At 49.0% G+C, this 27,300-nt stretch overlaps 1 protein-coding gene across 7 annotated transcripts in view; it reads left to right on the top strand.

The window, feature by feature from the left end:
* Positions 1–27,300, top strand: part of CACNA1E (calcium voltage-gated channel subunit alpha1 E) — a 1,192,401-nt gene that overhangs the window by 991,506 nt on the left and 173,595 nt on the right. For all 7 annotated transcript variants that reach the window (XM_073643295.1, XM_073643291.1, XM_073643293.1 and 4 more), the window contains one exon: positions 727–905. In XM_073643295.1, coding sequence (XP_073499396.1) covers positions 727–905 — 179 coding nt within the window. The remainder of the gene's footprint in view (positions 1–726; positions 906–27,300) is intronic.

Consider the following 27,300-nt stretch of genomic DNA (forward strand, 5'->3'; position numbering starts at 1 on the left):
TTTACTGATAATGACTTTTGTGTTTTCATTGGCTGTAAGCCATAATCATCAACATTAACAGAAATAAACACTTGAAATAGATCACTCTGTTTGTAATGACTCTATATAATATATGAGTTTCACTTTTTGGATTGAAGAACTGAAATAAATTAACTTTTTGATGATATTCTAATTTAGTGAGATTCACCTGTATGTCCCCCATCCTGGGCCCCTTCCTGGTATATAAGTATAAATATATTTTTATAAATGTGTTTTTTTACATGTATTTTGTTCAGGCTCTCACTAACAGCCCATTGAGAAAAAAAAAATCAACAAAAAACGTAAATTTCAACAGCGTCATTACATGATTTTTCATAAAATCACAACCACTTTGCTTGGACAGTTATACACAGCAGATTTTTAAAAAAAAAAACATGAAAAAACTCAGCATTTACGCTACATGTGAATATGATCTCAGGCTCCTGGGTCCCAATGCAAAGTTTATTCCAACTTTCACACCAACCTGACATGTACGATATATAATAATGGTGATATCTTAGGCTACAGAGAGGCCAGGGCCGGACCGCTGCCACTGCAGCCATTATAACTATTCCCTGAAGCATGAGCATCAATGACAACTAGGGATAGGATAATAAGATATTGTCCCAAAAAAAAGAATATATTGTCTCCATTATAAACAGCGTCGGCTTCTTAATGTTACTTATATGGCAAACTTCTGTTTTGCAGCATGGGATGCAATGGACCCTCCTCATCCCTGCGGAGTACCCGGATGTCCAAAAGGATATGAGTGCAAGGATTGGATTGGACCTAATGATGGAATTACGCAGTTTGACAACATCCTATTTGCGGTGCTGACCGTCTTCCAGTGTATAACCATGGAAGGCTGGACCACAGTGCTGTACAATGTATGTACTGTAATATTGTTGTATGATGTATTGATAACAATGACTGCTCTGATCACTCCGGAATTTGAGATTTTGTTATTTTTGTTCGCGAATGTTTAGCAGAGCGTAGGACGGCAGTTGAGGGCCTCTTCCTTTCATGCCCCGGCACACTACATGAAAGTGTGGGTCCTGGCCAGGTGTTGATGTTGGTGCTGTGAGGGTCTTGCTACTGTGCAGTCCGCCTGTAGCCGGTGGTGTTGGCTGGCCAGGACCATAAATTCCACAGTTCAAGAAAGGAGACTTTCATTCTAAAACACGGTCTTTACTGAACAGGAACTTGGTAAGGGTTATGTACAAGCGATGGCGGGTAAAAAGTCTTATAGATGTTTCCTTTGCAGTATACAGCATTTTCAATCACATAGTTTCCTTCCACTTTAGTCTACTCCAGGGCCAGTGGTGAAGCACACTGTTTCGCCCTACTTCGTCACAGCCTAGCATGTTGCCACAGTCCTGATCAGAAAGTCTCTCCGCCAACGCAGCGGTTCCATGTCCTATTTCTTCCACTACTGGCGCCCTAGATCTACCGCTCAGGACCCCCACTAGTCCTGAGTACTCAGTCCTGTTTAGGCCCGTTACCTTTGGCATTTTGCAAGCTCAGGGTTTCTTGTGAAACGTCGTCCTATCCAAAGACCCTTTAAGGTGGAAAGCTACTCTATCTTGTCTTCGGCCAGTTCACTACTCCTTTGTCCCTTAGTTTCCTTTTAAGTAGTTCACCCACAATGGCAGCACTGCTCAAAAAAACTTCCTACTTCAACATTTCAACATGAACTTGTCTCTATCTGTCTAACTAGAGGAAGTGGTTTCTTCCCCTAACACTAAGCCCCTCCCACTATGCGCTAGTCCCGAACAATAACTCTGTCCTTCTCCTAATGTTACTATCTAACGACAGTAACTATCTTTTCCTACCTATCTTATGTCCTAAGCCCTAAACTATGTCTTACCCTGTGCCATCCTACAGTGTACACTGCTAACATTATGCATTACTTTTACATTATTTACAGTATAACACTATACATATTACACTTCACATGACACAATATATATACTGTATATGTGGCGCCCCTGCGGGTTCAGTCGACACAGAGGTACTGCATCTCACCCAGAGGTGTGGTATCTCACGCTCAGGTAAGGAAGGAGTACTGCCCGGGACCCTAACACCTGTATCCAACACTACACTACTCCAGACCAGCAGGAGGGGCAAGATGCATTGCTTCCTGCTGAGCCCTGTCCCTGGCTGGAGTGGGGGGAACCAAAGTAGAGGGAACCATGTAGTGCGTGTGGGTGGAGGAAGAAGATCAGGGGAGCATTTATTAGGGATAGTATAAAGAGAGAAGCCATCTTGGGAGAGGAGCTGAGTCAGTGAGACAGTCTGAGAGGAGAAGTAGAGGGAGCAGGAGCTCTGCTCAGGAGGAGGAGGGCATTGCTAGAGAGGCCCAGGACTGAAGAGAGAGAGAGGAGCAGGAGAAAGGCTCCAAGAACATGGAAGGGACCCCAGGGGTACGGGTAGTGCTGGAGGCCACCCGTACGCCCGAATCTACCAAGAGGTGGAGGGGTCAGGTCGGACAGAGGGGTCCGGTCCCTAAACTAGCAGAGTTCTTTAAGCCTCAACAAGGAAACCAGATGTTGCAGCATTTCAGGTACAGCAGCCACAAGCCACATCTAATCACCAGAAATGTGGCCATAGAGGACCCAGGGGACAGAGAAGACGTCGCCCGGCAAGGTTCACGGCCACTGGCCTGAGACACTAGGTGTGAGGTGCAGGGAGACGGCCAGAAGGAACACACAGAAGGGGGTCCCGTTACATACTCCGGAGAGACCTGGGAGTTTGCTGAACCCCTCCCTGAGTAAGCACAGAACGCCGTGGGAAGTTACTCTAGTACTGGTAACTGGAAGTCTAAGAAACCGTGAGTAAACCCTGAGGACTGCACCTTACTGTCTCTGTGATCATTATCTGCGCCATCCTCTGCACTACATCATAACAGCAACATCAACACTGCCCTGGAGCTAAGCTCTACCCGTGGAGAGCTAAACCAACTCTACTGCATTCACCCCAGCTCCAGAGGACCTGCTCCGAAGCGGCGGCTCCATGTAGCCACATACCACAGGTGGCGTCACGAACTGTATATAAAAACTATAAATCCCCTGTAAATAATATCCCCTTTTGATTGACCACCCTGGGTCACGGACCAGGTCACCGCCACTGTGACATCTCCCCTAGCAACGACCGGCCCGGCACCGAGTACCCCACTGCCCAGGGGGCACGTCATATATACTGTATATATATATATATACACAATAATCATTACAATACAATGCTAACAAGCTGGCCCCTCAAGTGTAGTCTCTGCTGATGTAAATAAATGAGACGTACAGAGACAAAGGTCCTGCTAGTTGGATCCTCTGTGAATTACAATATCAGAACAAAAATATTAGAAAGCACATGTTAATCATTGAATTCAAGTTTTTTATTTAGTCCCATTGCATAACATCAGGCCTGCTGCCCCCGCTGTGTAACATCCAGCCTATTGCCATGTTGTTTGCCTTTACTAACAATTGACAGAGCGGCTGGTGGGGCAGTGCTCTCTGATACCAGCGCGGTCCTGTAATAGAAGCCACCGGGGTAACAAGTCTGATCATTACATTTCTTCCATCCTAAATCTTCCCCCATCACCTGTGAGTGATATTATTGAGAAATGGAAAGAACCGCAGCAACTCAGCCACATTCATTTTTTTTTTCATTGGGACATTCATTTTTATTGGTTTGGACAATATTCATTTACATATCTTTTAGCAAAGTATTTTATTTTATACTTTTAAGACTTTTTTTGGATTGATGAATTGGATTTTATAGTATTACTGATGTCTAAGGGAATGGGTGTGTCTGCTTTGTGTGGAACACATCCCCCACACAAAACTGTGCTTTCACTTCCTTTAAGAAGCAGTTGTATCTTAAAAATTTCTGAGAATATACCTGAGGAAGACATAATCTTGTCGAAACGCGTTGTATTTACTTGAGGAATACAGATAGTTTGGAGAATATATACCCACAGTATTCACTGGCTTCTTGGGAGCGCATTTGGCCTGGATGAACATTATTGTCAAAATCTGAGTAATTGAATAACATTGGTCAGCGTGCTGTCCGTGTGCTATCAGATATTAACTCATAGGGTGCTGACAGACGGCCGTATAACATGGACAACGATCGCATCGCAGTGCTGAGACTGGCCATTGGCTCTCCTGACACAAGTGAGGCTGCTGCATAGAAATACATGCAGTCACTCTCCGGTCAGGAGAACTTCCGGTCAGTCTGAGCAGTGCCATGCGATCGTTGTCAGTGTTACACGAGCGTCTGCCTGCACACTTACAGCACAGTCCCAAGTTGGAGCTTCAGTTTCAAAATCTCAGCTTCCCTTTTTTTCTTAATACAATGGATGTCAATAATCTTGAATAGGATGACCAAAAGTATCTAACCATTGAGTTTCTTCTGTTGATGCCATATCACACAGCGTGAACCTGAGTCACAGAACATGCATTTTCTTTCTTGGATGTTCTCATTCATTGCACATTATCTCCAAACCCACCCAGATCTCCACTCCCCTTTTCCTCCCCGTGTTAATTAATGTAATTGGCCTCTGAATGTGTATTGGCAAAGGCTCATGAGTGTCAGCGAAGCCGCGAGCAGCTGTGCTCCCATGCTGCTCATCATTAGGAAGCTGTGCATTCTGTGTCAGCACTTAGAGGAGAAGAGGAGGAGTGTGAGGGCACGGTGCCCAGTCGATGTGATCATCTCGCTGCTTCCATATTATATGGCTGTGATGACCTCGCCTAGGTTTCTTTATCTTTAATAGTTGACGTGAACTTTCTGTTGATGATTATCACAAACATTGCCTAGAATAGCACTTAGTGTAACGTGTACTTTGTCATTGTGTCAGTCTATTTTTGGGCGGCTTTAATTCATCTGTAATTTTGTTATTGACATCTGTCATAATTGAAAAATTTGGGTAGATATTATTAGAATTATATTACTCATAATTATAGGGGTCAAAATAATGTTATTATCCAAATGTAACTATGAAACAATGAACGCTTTTGAAAAACTTGAACAAATGTGTAACATCCCTGGCGGCGTGCTTGCATAGTGCACCACCTCCCACTATGCAAGACCGCAATCTTACCTGTCAGTCCAGCCTGCAAATCTTGCTCCAGTTCATGCTGTGTGCATGCCTCTTGACTGACTGCTTAGGGCGGCGGCCCGGTTACTTCCAGTGCCCACCTGTCTGCATACCAGCCGTACTTGCCAGTACCCACCTGTATGCATACCAGCCGTACTTGCCAATACCCACCTGCCTGTATGCCAGTCTAACCTGCCTGTTCCTGCATTCCCCGGTGTGGGTCAACAACTTGACCGGGGTCTGACCTGGAGTCGCACCTGGTCCCTCTGCTCGGTTCCTCCTTGGTCCACGGAGTCGACTGAGCCGCCGTGCGACCTTGATACTTAGTTACGCCCCTCCAGGCACTCCTCGATTCATGGTACAGTGGGATCACTAATCACGCTCACGCCAGTCAGTCCGGGCGCGAGCGTAACAAAATGTCACGTAACTTTGACAACCTTGAGCTGCTGAAAGCAAGACTCCAGACAAATTTTCAAAATGTAAAGGGAACCTGTCACCTTCAAAAGTGCTATTTATTTGCAGATATAGGGTTAATCTACAGGTAAATAGCATTTAAATCATGCCTTACTGGAAGCGCGGCTACAGGAAGAAAATAAAGTTATATTCTCCCTGCAGCCTCTTGCTTCCAGTCATTGGGGCAGTTCAGGGAATGGTAAGGCTACCTTCCCACGATAAGTATATGGTGAGTTTTTGATGTTTCAGGTTTTCTATGGCATTTCTGCACCTATTAGGTAAATAAGGCTACTTGTGGTTTTTATTGCACTTTTTACGTGCATTTTTATCGCTGTGGTTTTTGTCTTTTTAGTGTGTCGTATTTTTATATATATATATATATTTATATACATACTAGATGGTGGCCCGATTCTAATGCATCGGGTATTCTAGAATAGGTATGCGGCCGACCGGGCGCAATTAGCAGAGCGGTGTTTAAATTTTGCGCCAAAATCGCTGATTGGTCGCGTTCGGCAACCGCGACCAATCAGCAAAGCGGTGTTTAAATTTGGCGGCAATATTGGTGATTGGTCACGGCTGGCGGCCGCGACCAATCAGCAGAGTGGGGTTTAAATTTGGCGCCAATAATGCTGATGGGTCGCGGCCGGCGACCGCGACCAATCAGCAGAGCGTTGTTTAAATTTGGCACAGAAAACGCAGATTGGTCGCGGCCGGTGTTTGCGACCAATCAGCAGAGTGAGGTTTAAATTTGGCGCCAATACTGCTGATTGGTCACGGCCGACAACCGCGACCAATCAGCAGAGCGGTGTTTAAATTTTGCGCCAATACTGCTGATTGATCTTTGCCGGCGACCGCGACCAATCAGCAGAGCGTTGTTTAAATTTGGCACAGAAAACGCAGATTGGTCGCGGCCGGTGTTTGCGACCAATCAGCAGAGTGAGGTTTAAATTTGGCGCCAATACTGCTGATTGGTCACGGCCGACAACCGCGACCAATCAGCAGAGCGGTGTTTAAATTTTGCGCCAATACTGCTGATTGATCTTTGCCAGCGACCGCGATCAATCAGCAGAGCGTTGTTTAAATTTGGCGCCAATCTCGCTGATTGGACGCGTCTGGCGTCCGCGACCAATGAGCAGAGCGTTGTTTAAATTTGGCGCCAAGCTCGCTGATTGGTCGCGGCTGGCGTCAGCGACCAATTAGCACAGCAGTGTTTAAATGTCGCTGCAAGATCGGTGATTGGTCTCGTGCGGAGAGCGCGACAAATCAGCGAATCGTATTGGTGAGGAGCGGGGAGCGGAATCGTATTAGTGAGGACCGGGGAGCGCCGCTGCCTGTGCGGATACTTCCACTCCGGGAAGCAGGGAGATGAGCGACTGCTCGCAGCAGAAGTATCCCGACCCGCAGCGCCGCTCCCCGGTCCTCCCTTCACACCCTAGAAGCGGATGTCCCCAAAGTATCCGCATGGTGTTACAAAGGTCCGGACATTTGTGTTAAAAATTGCTGATTAGTCGCTGGCGCTGCCCGCGACCAATCACCGATTTGGGCGCCAAATTTAAATATCGCCCGCGACCAATCACCGATCTTGGCTCCACATTTAAACACCGCTGTGCTGATTGGTCGCGGCTGATATCTCCCGGCTCATCTCCCGGCTGCATCTCCGTCCCGCAGATGGGTCCGGCGGTCGGGGTCCTTCTGCTGGTACCGGCCGGGAGATGAGCGCCTCGCGGCGCTCATCTCCCGGCTGCATCGCCGCTGAGCTCCGTCCCGCAGATGAGCCGCTAACGGCCGCCATCTTTTTTCAGAAATCCCGCGGCGCTGATTGGCCGCTGCCGGACCAATAAGCGACCCGGGATTTCCTAGACAGACAGATAGACAGACAGACAGACAGACAGACAGACAGACAGACGGAATAAGACAATTATACATATAGATATATATATAATCTTTATTTTGAATGTTCCAAAAGACAATAACACAGTAATGTAATCATAATATAGCATCAACATTCATTTTGTAAACCAAAAGAAAGGGGATGAACCTGGGTGAGGAGAGGGATAAGAAAGAGGTAAGGGAGGCAAGAAGACATGTACTGTATAAGGACGGAAGTAGAGGGGGGAATGAGAAGTCCTGTTCAGACCTTGGATATACCAGTATGCATAGAGAAAAGCAAATCTAAGCATAGTGGCAATATGGGGTATAAACGCTAACTATGTTTAGAGTAATAAAAGAAATGCTTTAATAAAAAAAGTCAGATTAATTGAAAATTAAAGAGTTTTGGTATAAATACTATTTATTCCAGAATACTAGAGGGTTTTGTTCTTAGAGTGAAACAATTGGGTTTTTTCAAGGGTACAAATGAGATTTTAATTTATTTTTTTAAAGATTTGTGTTTGTTTGGGATCAAATATTCTAAAGAAGTAGGGATTAGGTTATGTTTTTTGTTGGTTTTATGCCATAGTGTTAGTGTTAATTTAGTGTAGGATTTGTTATTCCTTGGTGTGTTATGTTTTGAATAAAGCTGCTTTGTTTTTTTATACTTCCTGGTATTTGTCTTTGACAAGACTGTTGATACAGTCATGTGCAGATTACATGCGTTTTTAGTGCATATGCGTTTTTTAAATCTGGATTTTCCACATCCAATGCAATTCTGTCGGAAAAATGCAAACATAAATCTCAGCGTACATTGACATGTTGCAGATCTGAAACACGCACCGCAAGTCAGCTTACGATGTGGAAAAAAAAGAAGCATATTGGGCATGAGATTTCTATAAATCCCATACACTTTTCTGAAACTGTAAGACACTGCGTATTTTTGCACTATGAAAACATGCAGCGTAAAAAACTTACTAAAAGTCATAGTGGGAACATAAATAGAGATGGGAGAACCTGAACAGAAATGTTCGGCGTTCGTTCCAGAAATCACTGTTCGGGCTTGAACGCCGAACATAGACTTTCTCCTGAAGTCCAGTGCAGTGTTCGAGGTAAGTCCGTGGTTTCAAGTAGGAGAGGGAGTGGGACAGAGAGAGAGAGGGGGAGAGGGAGAGAGGGCGAGAGAGGGGGAGAGGGAGAGAGAGAGGGAGAGAGCGAGAAAGAGGGAGAGAGAGAGAGGGAGAGAAAAAGAGGGAGAGAGAGAGATGGAGAAGAAGAGAGAGAGGAGAGAAAGAGAGAGAAAGAGGGAGAGAGAGAGAGGGAGAGAGAAGGAGAGAGGGAGAGAGAAAGAGGGAGAGAGTGAGAAAGAGGGAGAGAGAGAGAGGGAGAGAAAAAGAGGGGGAGAGAGAGATGCAGAAGAAGAGAGAGAGGAGAGAAAGAAAGAGAAAGAGGGAGAGAGAGAGAGGGAGAGAGAGGGAGAGAGTGAGAAAGAGGGAGAGAAAAAGAGGGGGAGAGAGAGATGGAGAAGAAGAGAGAGAGGAGAGAAAGAGAGAGAAAGAGGGAGAGAGAGAGAGGGAGAGAGAGGGAGAGAGTGAGAAAGAGGGAGAGAGAGAGAGGGAGAGAAAAAGAGGGGGAGAGAGAGATGGAGAAGAAGAGAGAGAGGAGAGAAAGAGGGAGAGAGAGAAAGAGGGAGAGAGAGAGAGAGGGAGAGAGAAAGAGGGAGAGAGCGAGAAAGAGGAGAGAGGGAGAGAGAAAGAGGGAGAGAGAGAGGGAAAAGAATAGAGAGAGGAGAGAAAGAGAGAGAAAGAGGGAGAGAGCAAGAAAGAGGAGAGAGAGAGGGAGAGAGAGGGGGAGAGGGAGAGAGAGGGGGAGAGAGCGAGAAAGAGGGAGAGCGAGAGAGGGAGAAGAAGAGAGAGAGGAGAGAAAGAGAGAGAAAGAGGGAGAGAGAAGGAGAGAGGGAGAGAGAAAGAGGGAGAGAGAGAGGGAGAGAAAGAGAGAGAGAAAGAGAGAGAAAGAGGGAGAGAGAGAGAGAAGGGAATAGAGCAAGAAAGAGGGAGAGAGAGAGTGAGAAAGAGGGAGAGCGCGAGAAAGAGGGAGAGAGAGAGAAGGGGAGAGAGCGAGAAAGGGAGAGAGAGAGAGAGTGAGAGAGAAAGAGGGAGAAAGAGGGAGAGAGCGAGAAAGAGGGATAGAAAGAGATTATTTTTTTATTTTCTCACCTGTTCGGGTCTTTATTATTTTCAGTGAGGTTTGGGTTCTGGTGGAAGTTTAGATACTGTTCTGGTACCTGAACTGAAAAGTTCAGGCCAGGTATCAGAACTAGTGTTGAGCGAACATGCTCGACACTGCTCGGTACTCGCCCGAGCATCACGCTACTCGGGATGTTCGGCGAGCACCGAGCATTTCCGGGTTACTCGGGCGGGAGCTCAGGTCTTCGCCCTGCATGTTTGGCGCTCTTTACAGAGCCAATGAACATGCAGGGATTGCCAGCCAGTCACTGTAATGCTGCAGCTATGTTGGTTGTGGGCATTACAGTGATTGGCTGGCCGCACAGCGTCACCTCGAGTATTTAAAACCGGGCGCCGCCATCTTGGACACAGTCGCTCCGGATTAGACAGTGTAGGGACAGAGCTGCCGATTTAGGGAGAGATATAAACTGCGAAACAGTTAGTGTAGGGTCTGTAAAGGATGCCAGAACAAACAAACAGTCCTTTTCAGGACTAATATCCATCCCAGATACCAGGCAGGCAGACTGTATAGGAGGCACAGTGGTTATACCAGCAAACGCTGCATTACAGTCCTGTGTGCTCCTGTTGCTGAAATTGCTGGACTTAGCACCAGGTGTCGGGGGCCAGGAAAAATCCTTTTTTTTTCATCTAAATCCTCCTTTTTTTTCTTCCTTCCCACTGTACAAATACCTGTCTTATTAACCTTTTGGTGTCCCCCCCCCCCCCCCCCCAAAAAAAAAGTGTGTCTCTGATTTTTCAGACACAAATATAACGGTTGAAAATAGTCTGGTGTAGGCTAGAGAAACAGAAGTGTTGTTTTGCACTTCCACGGTTCAAACCTCTGTATTATCCATTTTGGGCCATTTGTATCAAAAATAAAAAACAGCTTGAGTGTGTCGCTCACTGTTCAGCCGCAAATCTATATATTTAAAAAAGTTTGGTATACCCCAGTAAACAATAACTGTGGTTTTGCCATCCCACGGTAAAAAATCTCTATTATTCAGCTTTTGGTAGTTTTTCCGTAAAGAAAAACAGTAGTGTCTCCTGACTGTTATGACACAAAAATATATCTGTTGAAAATAGTCTTGTGTAGGCCCGACATCCCAGTGTGGTTTCACAGTTCCACGGGTCAAATCGCTGTACTATCCAGTTTTGGGCCATTGGTATCTAAAAAAAAAGCAGTTTGAGTGTGTCGCTCACTGTTCAGCGACAAATATCTCCATTTAAAAAAGTGTGGTATACCACAGTAAACAATAACCGAATTACTAGGGAAGCACAGAACAACACCAGTATTGAGAACTGATCAGTGTTAACAGGTTATTAATTGGATAGCAGGTAATACTTCCAGTTACCTGGGTACCACCACCTCCGGTCTGTCTTCCACACGGTCAACTCTTAGTAGCCGTGAGTCTCGACCGCATACTCTTCCTCACCCTGATTCTCCTTCCTCCCACCATGCCGAGTGTCGTCAGACAGCAAGTGATCCCACACTTGGACACTCTGAAGAGCTGTTCACTGGTCCATTTCCATATTTGGGCCCCTCGCCTGATACACTTGAAGTGGTGGAAGAGGAGATCCCATGTTGCGATGCCCAAATATTTGAACAGCCACGGCCACAGGAAGTCGACGTTGGCAATCTGTCACAAGAGGGGGACGATGACGAGACACAATTGCCAGGAAGTGAGGAGGAGGATCGTGGTGCGCAAGTGGAAGAGGAGGAGGTGGTGGATGATCTAGTAACTGACCCAACGTGGAAGGAGGACATGCAGAGTGAGGCCAGCAGCACACAGGGGGAGGGAGGCAGAGTACCCCAACAGGCAGGAAGAAGCAGTGTGGTGGCCGCAGACAGAAGGCAGGCAACCGTTCCCCGTAACACCAACACGAGGGACGTTGCCAGTACAAGCGGTAGGTCTTCCAGAGTCTGGAATTTTTTTAAAGACTCTGCTGATAACCCCAAAAAGGCCATATGTTCCACCTGCCATGCCAGCATCAGCAGGGGTGACAAAACTACCAGCCTGACCACCACCAGCATGATCAGGCACATGGCAGCAAAGCACCCGACTTTGTGGGGCGAAACCCAGGGTCCACGACCAGTGTCAGCGGGTGTAACCACTGCTTCTTCCACTGTTGTGCGTGCAATAGAACCCCCTGTTGTGTGTGCAAGGCAATCCCCTGTCCATACTGCATGTAAAGATGCCCCCTCCTCTCAGTCTTCACTTGTTATGGCAGTTTCTCAAGAAACAGCATCAACGTCCACGTCCACGTCCCACCGCAGCGTTCAATTGTCCATATCCCAGACCTTTGAACCAAAGCGGAAATTCGCAGCTAACGCCCCACAGGCCACAGTCCTAAATTCGCACATTTCATGACTGCTTGCGTTGGAAATGCTGCCTTTTAGGCTAGTGGAGACGGAATCCTTCCGCAATCTTATGGCGGTGGCCGTCCCTCGGTACTCGGTCCGCAGCCGACACTATTTTGCCCGGTGTGCCATCCCCGCACTACACAAGCACGTGTCCCAAAGCATCTGCCGTGCCCTCAACAACGCAGTTACTGGGAGAGTCCACCTGACAACGGACACGTGGACAAGTGCTTGTGGCCAGGGACGGTACATCTCTCTGACGGCACACTGGGTAAACATAGTGGAAGCCGGGACCCAGTCGGACCTTGGGACGGAACACATCCTCCCCACACCGAGGATTGCGGGCCCTATGTCAGTCAGAGTTGCCCCCACAGTGTACAGCTCCTGCGCATCCTCCTCCTCCTCCTCCTCCTCATGTTCAGCCTCCATATCACCACATCAGTTACAAGCTGGAAGCATTGCAGTACTGCCTCCGCCAAGCGGCAACAGGCTGTGGTGAAACTCATAAGCTTAGGTGATAAATCTCACACTGCTTGTGAGTTGTGGACAGCTGTGAAAGAGCAGGCAGATCTGTGCCTGAGACCGATGAACCTACATCCCGGCATGGTCGTGTGTGACAATGGCCGTAACCTGGTGGCGGATCTGAGGCGAGGTGAGATCACACACGTACCATGCCTGGCTCATGTGCTTAACCTCGTGGTTCAGCGGTTTCTTAAATCGTACCCCGAGTTGCCAGATCTGCTCGTGAAAGTACGCCGCCTGTCAGCTCATTTTCGCAAGTCGGCTACAGCTTCCGCCGCCCTTGCTGTGTTGCAGCAGCGTTTGCAGCTTCCGGCACACCGACTGGTGTGTGATGTCTCCACATGTTGGAACTCTACCCTCCACATGTTGCTAAGGATTTGTGAGCAGAAGAGAGCAGTTGTGGAATACCAGCTGCAACAGGGCCGTCGATATTCAGGTCAGACTCCACACATAAGACCTCAGGAGTGGACCTGGATGTCTGACATATGTACTATCCTGACAAACTTTGAGGAGGCCACCAAGATGGTGAGTGGCGATGACGCCATCATTAGTGTCAGCCTCCCACTTGTCTGTCTTTTGCAACGCTCTCTGCAGAGAATTAAAGAGGAGGCATTGCAGCCAGAGTATGATGAGATGGATCAAGAAGCCGTAGCGGGCAATTACACACAGCCCAGCCTCATCTCATCCCAATGTGCATTGGGGGACAATGAGGGAGAGGAGGAGGAGGAGGAGGAAGAACAGGAGCTGCTATCATGCGTTGTAGACGGTAGTACCTGTACAAGTGTCATACCGTCGGTTCAGCGTGGGTGGCCTGAGGACAGGGAGGAGGAGGAAGAGGAGGAGGAGGAGGAGTGCATGGTCAGTCGTCATCTTGGTGAGGACACGGAAATCTTGCCCGTTACCAGTCTGGCACGCATGGCTGACTTTATGTTACTCTGCCTTAACCGTGACCCTCGCGTTGTCAAAATGTTGGGTGACAGTCATTACTGGTTGGTGACACTTGTAGACCCCCGCTGCAAGGAGAACTTTCACTCTCTTATTCCTGAGGTGGAGAGGTCTACAAAAATGGGGCAGTACCAGAAGGCCCTTGCTGCAGAATTCCCATCTCAACACGCTAGCGGCAGAGGTCACAGTTCGTTGCCCAACCAAGGCGTACAGGCGAGAGAAATGCAACTCCAATCCAGCAAAGGCAGGGGACAGGGGAACACTGTCAACGTTCTGGGACAGTTTTCTGACACCCGCCCAGCTTACAGGCCCTGAGGCGCGGGGTACTCTCACAAGGAGTGGAAAGTTTCAAAAGATGGTGAGGGAGTACCTTGCCGACTGTACCAGCGTCCTCCGTGATTCCTCTGTGCCTTTTAATTATTGGGTATCCAAGCTGGACACTTGGAATGAACTCGCTCTGTACGCCTTGGAGGTTCTGGCCTGCCCTGCCGCTAGCGTGTTATCGGAGCATGTTTTTAGTGCCGCTGGGGGAATTATAACTGATAAGCGCACTCGCCTGTCAACTGACAATGCTGACAAGCTGACCCTTATCAAAATGAACAAGGGCTGGATTGGGCCAAACTTCTCATCACCACCAAATGACAGCAGAGTAACATAAAGTCAAATCCACTGTGTTATTTCGGGAGGTGTATTCACATGCACCGCTTCACACCCACACATGGGTATACGCTTCCTCGTTTTGGCTGTTTTATCTTCTTCTCCTTATCCTCAGCCTCCACCACCACTATACCACCAGGGTGCCAGCATTGCAAGTTGCTCCGTCCTAATTTTTGTCAGCTTTTGCTTGCAAGGCATAAGCAAATACTATGGGACACCCACTCCCCAATAATGGGACTTATGTTTGTAATATGCTGTACTGCATGGCTCTTGTATGGGGCATTGCAAGTTGCTCCGTCCTAATTTTTGGCAGCTTTTGCTTGCAAGGCATAAGCAAATACTATGGGAGACCCACTCCCCAATAATGGGACTTATGTTTGTAATATGCTGTACTGCATGGCTCTTGTAAGGGACATTGCAAGTTGCTCCGTCCTAATTTTTGGCAGCTTTTGCTTGCAAGGCATAAGCAAATACTATGGGAGACCCACTCCCCAATAATGGGACTTATGTTTGTAATATGCTGTACTGCATGGCTCTTGTAAGGGGCATTGCAAGTTGCTCCGTCCTAATTTTTGTTAGCTTTTGCTTGCAAGGCATAAGCAAATACTATGGGAGACCCACTCCCCAATAATGGGACTTATGTTTGTAATATGCTGTACTGCATGGCTCTTGTAAGGGGCATTGCAAGTTGCTCCGTCCTAATTTTTGGCAGCTTTTGCTTGCAAGGCATAAGCAAATACTATGGGAGACCCACTCCCCAATAATGGGACTTATGTTTGTAATATGCTGTACTGCATGGCTCTTGTAAGGGGCATTGCAAGTTGCTCCGTCCTAATTTTTGTTAGCTTTTGCTTGCAAGGCATAAGCAAATACTATGGGAGACCCACTCCCCAATAATGGGACTTATGTTTGTAATATGCTGTACTGCATGGCTCTTGTAAGGGGCATTGCAAGTTGCTCCGTCCTAATTTTTGGCAGCTTTTGCTTGCAAGGCATAAGCAAATACTATGGGACACCTACTCCCCAATAATGGGACTTATGTTTGTAATATGCTGTACTGCATGTGACGCGCCCCCTGGGCCATGTGTACACGTGTGTGGGATACCCGGTGCCGGGTCTCTGGGGTCTGTAGTCTCCGTGGCGGTGACCCGGTCCCGTGGCTCAGGCTGGTCAAACCAGTGGCAGTCTTTCTTAGGTTTTGAGGTTAATTGTCCGACTGTGCCACCCGTGGCTTGCGGTCAGGGAGTACCACCGCTGCGAGGCAGACTGCTGAGGCTGGTGTTGTGTGCACAGCAGAGAATGGGATAACTCCCCTCTGGAGGAGTATAGCCTCAGGGCAGTGAGTGTGGATGATGGGGGTGATGGTGCACGAGCGCAGCAGGAATGACTCAGAGTCTTTGCAGTGCAGTTCAGGGTCTTTACTGATGATTATAAGGTAGACTGTAACATACCTGGCGGCGTCCTTGCATAGTGGTCCATCTCCCACTGTGCAGGAGCGCGCTCTTGATCTCCTGTCCAGAATGTCTCTCTGGCTTCCCTCCATGCTGTCTTGTTTGTGTCTGTGTCTGTTTCTGCTGCTTAAGGGCGGCGCCCGATCACTTCCTGCCTTTTGTACCTGCTGTGGGTCACACCCCTTGTGCGTCCTCAGCCTATCGCTGTCTGTCTCTTGGTATATAGCTCAGCAGCTCCCTTCTATCCCTGCCTGTGCATATGTGTTTCTTTCAGTGTGTGCTTGCACTCTGAAGTTGCCAGGTCCCGTTCCTGTTTCCCTGTCCGCCTTTCCTGGAGGCTGTATTTCCAGGCCTGTCTGAACTAGTCCTGTATGTCTCCTGCCTTGCGGTGTCAGCTCCCGTGTCTGAACTGTGTCCTGTATGTCTCCTGCTTTACGGTATTAGTTCCCGTGTCTGAACTAAGTCCTGTATGTCTCCTGCCTTGCGGTGTCAGCTCCCGTGTCTGAACTGTGTCCTGTAGGTCTCCTGCTTTACGGTATTAGTTCCCGTGTCTGAACTAAGTCCTGTATGTCTCCTGCCTTGCGGTGTCAGCTCCCGTGTCTGAACTGTGTCCTGTATGTCTCCTGCTTTACGGTATTAGTTCCCGTGTCTGAACTAAGTCCTGTATGTCTCCTGCTTTACGGTATTAGTTCCCGTGTCTGAACTAAGTCCTTTCTGTGTTCTTTAGTCTTTCCTGTCTGAACACGCTCCTTGCCTGTTCGTTCCGCCTCTCTGGGGGCAGTATTCCCAGACCCGCTCCTGTATCCCGCTGCAGTGTCGGTCTCCTCCGTACACTCAGTTCCAGTCTGAACTCTCTCCTATCCTTTACCTGTTTTGCCTCTATGCCCGTTCCCTTCCTTTTTCTGCAGAGTCTGAACTTGTACCTAACTCCTGCCCGTTGTCTCTGTACTCCCGTTTGTGAGTTTGTGGTCCACTCGCTACTTCACTGCAAGTACCCTGTGGGTGTCTGGCTCTGCCTTTCCCTTCCTGTCTGTTCAGTGTGAACAGAGCTCTGTCCTCCCTGCTCAGTCTTCTGCTCTCTAGTTGTGCTTGCCTGTACCCCTCTGCCTGTATTGTTCCTGAATCCCGGTGTGTACTGGGTCCTATCCCGCCTGTGTTCCTACTTGCTAGTGCCTCCCTGTCTGCACTCTAGCTGTGCCTACCTTTACCCGCCTGCCTGCCTGCCTGCCTGCATACCCGCCTGCCTGCATACCCGCCTGCCTGCATTCCAGTCTGTGTGCCAGTCTACCAGTCTGTTCCTGTATTCCCCTGTGTGGGTCAACAGCCGTGTCCGGGGTCTGTCCTGGAGTAGCACCTGGTCCCTCTGCTCGGTTCCTCCTTGGTGCTCTGGCGTCGTATGCCGTCGTGCCACCCTGGTCGGATCGGGCAGATACTTAGTTACGCCCCTCCAGGCATTCACTCTCCGGCACGGTCCAGTGGAATCACTACCAATCACATGCACACGCCGCTCTAGCCCGGGCGTGTGCATAACAGCATGCACAGGCCATGGTTCCCGTTGAGCCCCACGGCCTTCGCTCTCTGAGAAGTTTCCAGCGAAGACTTGCATTAAAATAAATAAATAAATTTTTTTTCCCTTAGCTGAGTTCCAGGCGAATTACTCACTCGTCCAGATGGATCTATCAGCTCTCGTTCCTGCGGATCCGCCACGTTACTATGGGGATCCAAGACAGTGTCGTGCATTTGTGGAGCAATGCATGCTACACTTTAAGGCCTACCCTCTTTATTTTCCTTCCGATTGGGCTAAAGTGGCCTTTATTATGTCTTACCTGGCGGGGGATGCCTTGGAATGGATCAACCCCCTATATGAGACACAGGATCCGATCCTCCGGGACCTAATGGCCTTCCTGGTGGCCTTTCTAATGGTCTTCGATGATCCTAACCCGGAGGCTCCTGCTGAAGCTTCACTTCCCAATATCCCGGAGCAGCCCCAATGGGTAATGTGTGTGGGTAGCGTAATAGTTCTCCAGCCCAATGAGACTACTGCCCACCCAGAATCCTCACAGGGTGACTACGCTTTCCGGAATACTTCTCCCAACCTCAAGAGGCAGTCCAGACGTGCTAGACTTAGAGGCAAGCAGTCACGCCTGGGTCTGTCCTCCCTGAGACCTCCTGAACCCTTCGGGGTGCTACCTGGTAACGAAAGGACAGAGACTCTCCTATACTCTGTACCTGATACCTCGCTCGCTTCGTCCAGTGAGTCCAACCTGGTGTACTCCGAAGCAGAGGTTACTCCCGAGTCTCTACACCCCTCCGACCAGGCGGAGGACCTCCAGTTGTGTTTAGAACCCTTCGGGGTGCCACCTGGTGGTGAATGGACTGAGACTTTCCTATTTCCTGTACCTGATACCTCGCCTGCTTCCTCCAGTGAGTCCAACCTAGTGTACTCTGAAGCAGAGGTTACTCCCGAGTCTCTATACCCCTCCGACCAGGCGGAGGACCTCCAGTTGTGTTTTGAACCCTTCGGGGTGCCACCTGGTGGTGAATGGACAGAGACTTTCCTATTTCCTGTACCTGATACCTCGCCTGCTTCCTCCAGTGAGTCCGACCTAGTGTTCTCCGAAGCAGAAGTTACTCCCGAGTCTCTACACCCCTCCGACCAGGCGGAGGACCTCCAGTTGTGTTTAGAACCCTTCGGGGTGCCACCTGGTGGTGAATGGACAGAGACTTTCCTATTTCCTGTACCTGATACCTCGCCTGCTTCCTCCAGTGAGTCCGACCTAGTGTTCTCCGAAGCAGAAGTTACTCCCGAGTCTCTACACCCCTCCGACCAGGCGGAGGACCTCCAGTCGTGTTTAGAACCCTTCGGGGTGCCACCTGGTGGTGAATGGACAGAGACTTTCCTATTTCCTGTACCTGATACTTCGCCTGCTTCCTCCAGTGAGTCCGACCTAGTGTTCTCCGAAGCAGAAGTTACTCCCGAGTCTCTACACCCCTCCGACCAGGCGGAGGACCTCCAGTTGTGTTTAGAACCCTTCGGGGTGCCACCTGGTGGTGAATGGACAGAGACTTTCCTATTTCTTGTACCTGATAACCCGTCTTTTTCTTCCTGTGAGCTTGACAAGATGTACCTCGAAGCAGAGATTACCCTCAAGTCTCTGTCCCCCTCCAACCCAGTGAACGACTGGTCCTCGAATTCCCTGCGGAAGATTCTGGCAGGCCTGAAGAAGAGGGGGCGTAAGGGGGGAGGTACTGTAACATACCTGGCGGCGTCCTTGCATAGTGGTCCATCTCCCACTGTGCAGGAGCGCGCTCTTGATCTCCTGTCCAGAATGTCTCTCTGGCTTCCCTCCATGCTGTCTTGTTTGTGTCTGTGTCTGTTTCTGCTGCTTAAGGGCGGCGCCCGATCACTTCCTGCCTTTTGTACCTGCTGTGGGTCACACCCCTTGTGCGTCCTCAGCCTATCGCTGTCTGTCTCTTGGTATATAGCTCAGCAGCTCCCTTCTATCCCTGCCTGTGCATATGTGTTTCTTTCAGTGTGTGCTTGCACTCTGAAGTTGCCAGGTCCCGTTCCTGTTTCCCTGTCCGCCTTTCCTGGAGGCTGTATTTCCAGGCCTGTCTGAACTAGTCCTGTATGTCTCCTGCCTTGCGGTGTCAGCTCCCGTGTCTGAACTGTGTCCTGTATGTCTCCTGCTTTACGGTATTAGTTCCCGTGTCTGAACTAAGTCCTGTATGTCTCCTGCCTTGCGGTGTCAGCTCCCGTGTCTGAACTGTGTCCTGTAGGTCTCCTGCTTTACGGTATTAGTTCCCGTGTCTGAACTAAGTCCTGTATGTCTCCTGCCTTGCGGTGTCAGCTCCCGTGTCTGAACTGTGTCCTGTATGTCTCCTGCTTTACGGTATTAGTTCCCGTGTCTGAACTAAGTCCTTTCTGTGTTCTTTAGTCTTTCCTGTCTGAACACGCTCCTTGCCTGTTCGTTCCGCCTCTCTGGGGGCAGTATTCCCAGACCCGCTCCTGTATCCCGCTGCAGTGTCGGTCTCCTCCGTACACTCAGTTCCAGTCTGAACTCTCTCCTATCCTTTACCTGTTTTGCCTCTATGCCCGTTCCCTTCCTTTTTCTGCAGAGTCTGAACTTGTACCTAACTCCTGCCCGTTGTCTCTGTACTCCCGTTTGTGAGTTTGTGGTCCACTCGCTACTTCACTGCAAGTACCCTGTGGGTGTCTGGCTCTGCCTTTCCCTTCCTGTCTGTTCAGTGTGAACAGAGCTCTGTCCTCCCTGCTCAGTCTTCTGCTCTCTAGTTGTGCTTGCCTGTACCCCTCTGCCTGTATTGTTCCTGAATCCCGGTGTGTACTGGGTCCTATCCCGCCTGTGTTCCTACTTGCTAGTGCCTCCCTGTCTGCACTCTAGCTGTGCCTACCTTTACCCGCCTGCCTGCCTGCCTGCCTGCATACCCGCCTGCCTGCATACCCGCCTGCCTGCATTCCAGTCTGTGTGCCAGTCTACCAGTCTGTTCCTGTATTCCCCTGTGTGGGTCAACAGCCGTGTCCGGGGTCTGTCCTGGAGTAGCACCTGGTCCCTCTGCTCGGTTCCTCCTTGGTGCTCTGGCGTCGTATGCCGTCGTGCCACCCTGGTCGGATCGGGCAGATACTTAGTTACGCCCCTCCAGGCATTCACTCTCCGGCACGGTCCAGTGGAATCACTACCAATCACATGCACACGCCGCTCTAGCCCGGGCGTGTGCATAACATAGACCCTTAGAGTACTGGCTTGCATAAGAGGCCTGGTCAGTCTGTGAGCAAGCAGGAGTTCCCCTGGCCAGGTGGAGTTGTAGGCCTCCCCGTCTGTCTGCACTCTTCCTGGCTACCTTGCTGTAAGCGGCTAGAAGTAGCCCACGTCCCTGAGTGTACCGTGTAGTGCTCACCCGTATGGCTGGTGACTTGGGGCCTTCTGTTAGCCTCCGCTCCACGACGGCGGTGCTGGTCCCTTGCTTGTGACTGAGCCTCCGGGCTTCTATGGCCAGAGGACCTGAAATCCCCTGCCGGCTGGTTTCTGCTGCTGGATATATAAGTCCTCACAGCCTCGGACGCCTGTGTCCGGTTCCTATTGTCTTCTGCCAGGGCGAGCTCTGCTCAGCTTCCAGCCCCTGGTCTTTAGCTCCTAGCTCCTACAGAGCTCCTTGCTGTTACTTTCCCTTGCTCTCACTCTGACTCTGACTGTTCTCTGTTCTCTGACTCACTCAACCCCGCCCCAGATCCAGTTTATAAGGGCAGAATTCTCCCCTCCCAGGACTGGGGCAGGAGGATGTTGCATGTTTAAGGGATCCTGACCAGGAAACCTCCCACTTGCTCTCCGACGTAATATCTCTATTACTGTGGTGACCAGACCCCTGGGGTGCCACACATGGCTCTTGTAAGGGGCATTGCAGTTCCTCATAATTTTTGGAAAGCCTTCCATTCACTGCTTAGGCCAACAGTGCACAGGAGACCCAGTTGCTATAAATGGAAAAAATGGTTTAGTTAACGCCCTCTGACCTCCATGTCATTTCCAAGGGGCATTGGAGTGCCTCGAAATTTTTGGTAGGCATTGCACTCACTGTATGCCCTATAACTGTGTAGCCGAACTGCTCCTTTTGTTACAGAAACATATCCTACAAGACATATCTGGTTGACTGGCCTGATATTGATGTGAATGGTCCCTGTTCCTCCTGCTCTTTCTCCTTTGCCACTACCTCATCCATCATTTATCACCTGAAGCTTTGTTTTAACGGGAGTCATAGAACTTGGATAGTAGCAGGAAAACATCCAGCAATCCTCAGAGGAGGTAGGATATGCGCCAAAATGCTGACCACCTCAGGCCTAGCCGCTACTACATACATGCGCTTGCATTACAACAAAACAAAGAAGATGCTAACTTCTATCATCCTCATCATGCTCCTCACCTTGGCACTCTCAACTCCCCTGATGGAGAAGCCAGGGCCTACCGGAGGAGTCTGATAGTCCGGTGGGCTCGGCCAATGCTGCCCTAAAGCAGGCCAGGCTAAGAAAAGTGTGGGAAAGGTTACCGGGACAAATAGGGGTGGCTGGGGACCGAGTATGGACACCTGGCCACCCCCTGGAGGCTGGGGAGCAAGCGGGGACACCCGGCCACCAGGCGGCTGGGGACTGAGTATGGATACCAGGCCGCCGACACAGCCATGGCGTGGTGGCCAGATTCCGCCTCCACATGCCTAAAAGGCTCAATTTAAAGTGCAAGCAAGGAAGCAGTATGGTATTGCAGCTTGGGGGTGGGTGGGTGGCAGGCTGCATACTTGCGCTTGCATTGCAAGGAATGGGAGAGGTACAATTGAACACTGCCCTGGGACAAGGACTTGAATGGGGATAGTTGCAAGTCTGCAACGACAGGTGCAAGGTGGGAGGCATCTTCGCATGTACCATGAACAGGGGTTTGGCATGCACACACTACAGCGGAATAGGCTCTCCTTCCCACTAAATGCACTGGGGAGGGCACAGGTAAAGTTTTGGTATACGCGCTTAATGTTATGTATAAGGCACACCAGGACAAATAGGGGCGGCTGGGGACTGAGTATGGATACCTCGCTGCCGAAGCAGCCATGAGGTAGTGGCCAGCTTCGGCCTCCTCCAAACTAAAAGGCCCCATTTCAAGTGCAAGCTAGCAGTATGGAATTGCAGTCTGGGGGTGGGTGGGTGGCAGGCTGCACACTTACACTTGCATTAAAAGAAAACATAGCAGATGCTAACTTCTGTCATCATCATCATGCTCCTCACCTTGGCACTCTCAACTCCACCGATGGAGAAGTCAGGGCCCACCGGAGGAGTCTGGTTCTCTGGTGGGCTCGTCCAATGCTGCCTAAAGCAGGCCGGGCTAAGAAAAGTGTGTGGGGGGATGTTCCAAGGAGAAATAGGGGCGGCTGGGGACCGTTTATGGACACCCGGCTGCCCCAAGGCGGCTGGGGACCGTGTGTGGACACCCGGCCGCGGAGTGGCTGGGGACCGAGTATGGACACCCGGCCGCCAGGCGGCTGGGGACTGAGTATGGATTCCAGGCCGCCAACACAGCCATGACGTGGTGGCCAGATTCCGCCTCCACATGCCTAAAAGGCCCAATTTCAAGTTCAAGCAAGCAAGCAGTATGGTATTGCAGCCTGGGGGTGGGTGGGTGGCAGGCTGCATACTTGCGCTTGTATTGCAAGGAATGGGGGAGGTACAATTGAACACTGCCCTGGGACTAGAACTTGCATGGGGATAGTTGCAAGTCTGCATCTTCTGATGTGGCAAGGATCACTTATGATGGGCACACTTTTAGACAGTGACCTGGGAGTCAGAGATGGTTCCAGGGGTCTTCCCCATGCTGTTCCCATGTCTTTTCAGCACTTTATGCATGTGTCACACAGCACATGGCCAGATAAGGTTGTAAAATGCTAAAATTACATTTGTCATAGTTGAATGCATAGTTGAATGCATTTGTCATAGTTGAAAGCAATACAAAAGTGCAAAAGCGCATAAAAAATGCTACTTGTGAACATAGCCGAAGGTGTGGAGGAGTATTTTTGTTTTTGGTCATTTATTTTAACTTATACACAAGTCTTTTCCCTGGAAAGGATGTTCCTTAACATATTTCACAGGAAAAAAGTTTCACTTTCGTTTTTGAACGTTTTATTGTGAGCCCGTAAAAGTGGCTTAATACCTCTGACCACGTTGTTGACAGCAGTGACCTGGGGGTCAGAAATGCTTCCTGGGGCGATCCCCATGCTGTCCCCATGTCATTTGAGCACTGTAACTATCGTTTTGGGCACTTGTTAGGCTTTTAAAAGACTGCCGGGGGTGCCACCGCAAAAATGCTCGAGTCTCCCATAGACTAACATTGGGCTCGTTGCTCGGGTCGAGCACCCGAGTATCACGGCGAGCTCGGCCCGAGCTTCGAGCACCCGAGCATTTTAGTGCTCGCTCAACACTAATCAGAACCCAAACTTCCACCAGTTCACCCATCCCTAAACATAACCTAACAGTCACTGCTCACTATAGAGTGAGTGCGCAGTAACCACTCCCCGGCATATTGATTGACAACCTGTTCTGCAGGCTGCCTTTAAAGGGTTATTCTCAAGTTTGAAAGTTATCCCCTATCAAATGGAAAAGGATAACTTTACAATCGCTAGGGGTGTGACTGCCGAGCCACCCAGCGATCCCGAATACTGGAGCACTGAAAAGTCCTGGCCGAATGAAGGAGAGATGGATCATATGCACTGCCGCTCCTTTATTCTAATGACAGTGCCGAAAATCAGCTGAGCACAACACTCGTCAATCTCTGGCACTCCCATTAAGACTGAATGGAGCAATCGACCACCACTCCATTCAGCCAGGGCTCTTTGGACTTTGGAGGTCCAGTTCTTGAGATCACTGGGGGCCACGGCAGTCAGAACCCCATCAAATGTATCCCTTATCCGTTGAATAGGGAAGAAATTTCAAACTTGAGAATACCCTTTCAAATATGTTTAAGGCTGCCTAGGGTGGTAGCCACAGGCGAGTGTCATGTGTCCGACACCCCGGCACGTTACAGACAATTGTGGGTCCTGGCTGGGTGTTAGTGTTGTGAGGGCCTTGTGCCCATGAAGGTCACCGATAGCCAATGCCATTGGCTGGCTAGGACCATGAGTTCCACAGATTAGTAAATGAGACTTCTTTTCAAACATGGGAACTTTATTGAACTTGATGAGGGTTATGTACAAGGGATAGCGGGTACACAGTCTTAAGCGCTTTTCATTCACAGCAAGAAGCCTTTTCACTGACATTGTTTCCTTCCACTGTAGTCTACTCCAGGGTCGTTATAGCACACTGTTTTGCCCTACTTCATCACAGCCTAGCTTGTCGCCACAGTACTGTTCATTGAGCTTCTCTACACCCACCCAGAAGCTCCGCATCCTATCGCTATGGACGCCCTGGATCTACCACTCGGGATCCTCACCAGTTCCACAGTCTCGTCCTCTTTAGCTCCGTACCTTCGCATTTATCAAGCTCAGGGTTTCTTGTGACAAATCATCCTATCCAAGGACCCCTTTAAGGTGTTAGACCACTCTGTCTCTTCTGTCAGTTCCTGGTCGTGCTACCTCATTGTCCCTTCGTCTCCTTTGCTGTAGTTCACCCAAATGGCAGCACTGCACACTTGTCACTTCTTCAGACTCTAAAGGCCCCGTCATACTTAGAGACGCTGCAACGATCCTGACAACGATACGACCTGTCAGGGATTATTGCTGCGTCGCTATGTGGTCGCTGGTGAGCTGTCAAACAGGCAGGCTCACCAACGATCAGGGGAGCAGCAACATCGTGGAAAGAATCTTTCCATGATGTTCTGCTCTGGTTACCAGCCTGCTGAAGCAGGAGCAGGCTGGTAACCATGATAAACATCGGGTTACTAGGGGCACACGCGCACCTAGTAACCCGTTGTTTATCATGGTTACCACTCTGCTACGGTGAGCGGGAGGTTACCGCTCACTTTAGCAGGCTCGTAACCCTGATAAACAACGGGTTACTAGGGGCACGTGTGCCCCTAGTAACCCGATGTTTATCATGGTTACCAGCCTGATCGCTGCTCCCGCTGGTCACACACAGCGATGTGTGCTGACCAGCGGGAGGGCAACGACCAAGAAATGGTCCAGGACACTTTGTAGCGATCAGCGACCTCACAGCAGGGGCCTGATCGCTGCAAAGTGTCACACATAGCGACATCGCTGGTGAGGTCGCTGTTGCGTCACCAAAACCGTGACACTGCAGCGATCTCGCTAACGATCTCGCTATGTGAGACGGGGGCTTAACTCCTATCTGACTAACTTCAGGAAGCAGGTCACTTGTCCTAGCACCAAGCCCTCCCCCTGTGGGCTGGTCCCAACATTAACTCTCTCCCTGACCCTGCAGTCTGTTGCTGGGTAAACATACCCTTTCACCTACATTCTATGCAAACACTACCTTATGTCCTAAGTCCTAACCTATGTCTTTCATGCATCACATTACTATACATTATAATATCTTACATTACCTAGAAAAACATACACAAGACATACACAAGACACAGGACATTATTCAGATTGCACATCACATTATACCCAGCACTGATGTCTTCATTCAAGGAGAAGGGCAATATGTCCATCTCCTTACACATGCACTGCTCCACCCTATTCAAAGACATTGGCAGTAATAGAAGAAGACAAGTACAGCCGATCCAACATTGTGACTTTTGGTGTAGTCTCAGTGGTCCGATCCCCACCAACATAGCATTCATCACCTATCCAGGCGGCTAAGCCTACATTTAGGATTTTGCAGCATGTCAATCACTGTCCTGATTGGTGGGGAGAGTTTTTGGGAGTACACACTTACATTAATAAAGGGGACTCGTGCCACTTTGGCTACTGAAGTACAGACATGTAGCTGCAATAGGCTGACACATCTTCTTAATGCTTGGTCTGAACGTAAATGCAAATGCCTTCAAATATAAAAGGATCCTAAAGTCCTCGATGACATTTGAATTAGCCGTTAATTAATGTGAACTTTCTCTTTATTGTATCCTCTAATCCTGCAGGTTGGCTAATTATTTTAGCAGTCTGAAGTTATAATTTTTGAAAGTTTCTGATATCATTAATGATGTTTTGCATTTTGTATTTGTAGATATGGTCAATCTATATACACACACTTCAATGACACATGTGAATCTGTAGAGGCCTTATGTTCAGAATGGCAGGACAATACAGAGTCGTAGGTGTAAAGCAGATCTGTCACCAGATTTCACAACACAAAGCTGCATCGATTATTAATTAGATCGCTTAGACCTGATGAGACTGGTGTATTTACTTTGAAAATCCATGCCACAATGGCTATGCAATCCTGATATTAAGATGAGCGTTTTAGTCCAGATATAGATTATGAGAGCTCATCAGTTCAAATGTATTTATTATTCGCCCACCAAGTGATTGACAACTTCAACTTGTACTGAGCAGTGTGAGATCTCAGCCGCAGGGAGGACACTGAGGAGCTGTCAATTATGCAAAGTGAATGGAGATTGAATTAAAGTGAACCTGTCCAACCTCAATGCATTGGAAACTACCATTATAGTTTTATATGCGGATAACAGCGATATAATAAAGTTTTTGAAGTTATAGTCAAACATTTCTGTGTTTTATAAAGCTCTTTTATTCTGCATCTTGTCATATGTAAATGAACCAGGACTAGTCTGGCAAGATGTCCCTTTCCTCCAGACTAGTTCCCCCGAAAATCTAATACATGCAGTCCTACCATGAAGTAGATTGTACAATTGATATCAACCACACCCCACTTCATGGTTAGACCACCGGCACGTCAAGCGCATGTGTGATATTTCCGGCTGTCCTACCATAAAGTAGAGTAGAGTATTGAAAATTTACTTTGTATATATATCCAGTATTATAAGAAATCTGGCCAGAAGAAGGATATGGTATAAAATTAAGAAGAGACAAATACCCAACCCTTGTGTTTCCTTCTAGTCTCTACTTTATAGTCCCCACAACCACCATTTCTGATTACTTTCTGTAGTTATGACATGTCATCCATGTGACCACTCCAGATAATCACTGGCCACAGTGGTGATGCTTGCATGTGAGATGCATGACTGCTGATGCCACTGACAGCAGCAATTACATAGAAAGTGACGTCACAACTTCACCACA

The sequence above is a fragment of the Phyllobates terribilis genome, unplaced genomic scaffold, assembly GCF_046119375.1.
Source record: "Phyllobates terribilis strain yellow unplaced genomic scaffold, ASM4611937v1 Scaffold_8__6_contigs__length_399053987, whole genome shotgun sequence".
Taxonomy (NCBI): domain Eukaryota; kingdom Metazoa; phylum Chordata; class Amphibia; order Anura; family Dendrobatidae; genus Phyllobates; species Phyllobates terribilis.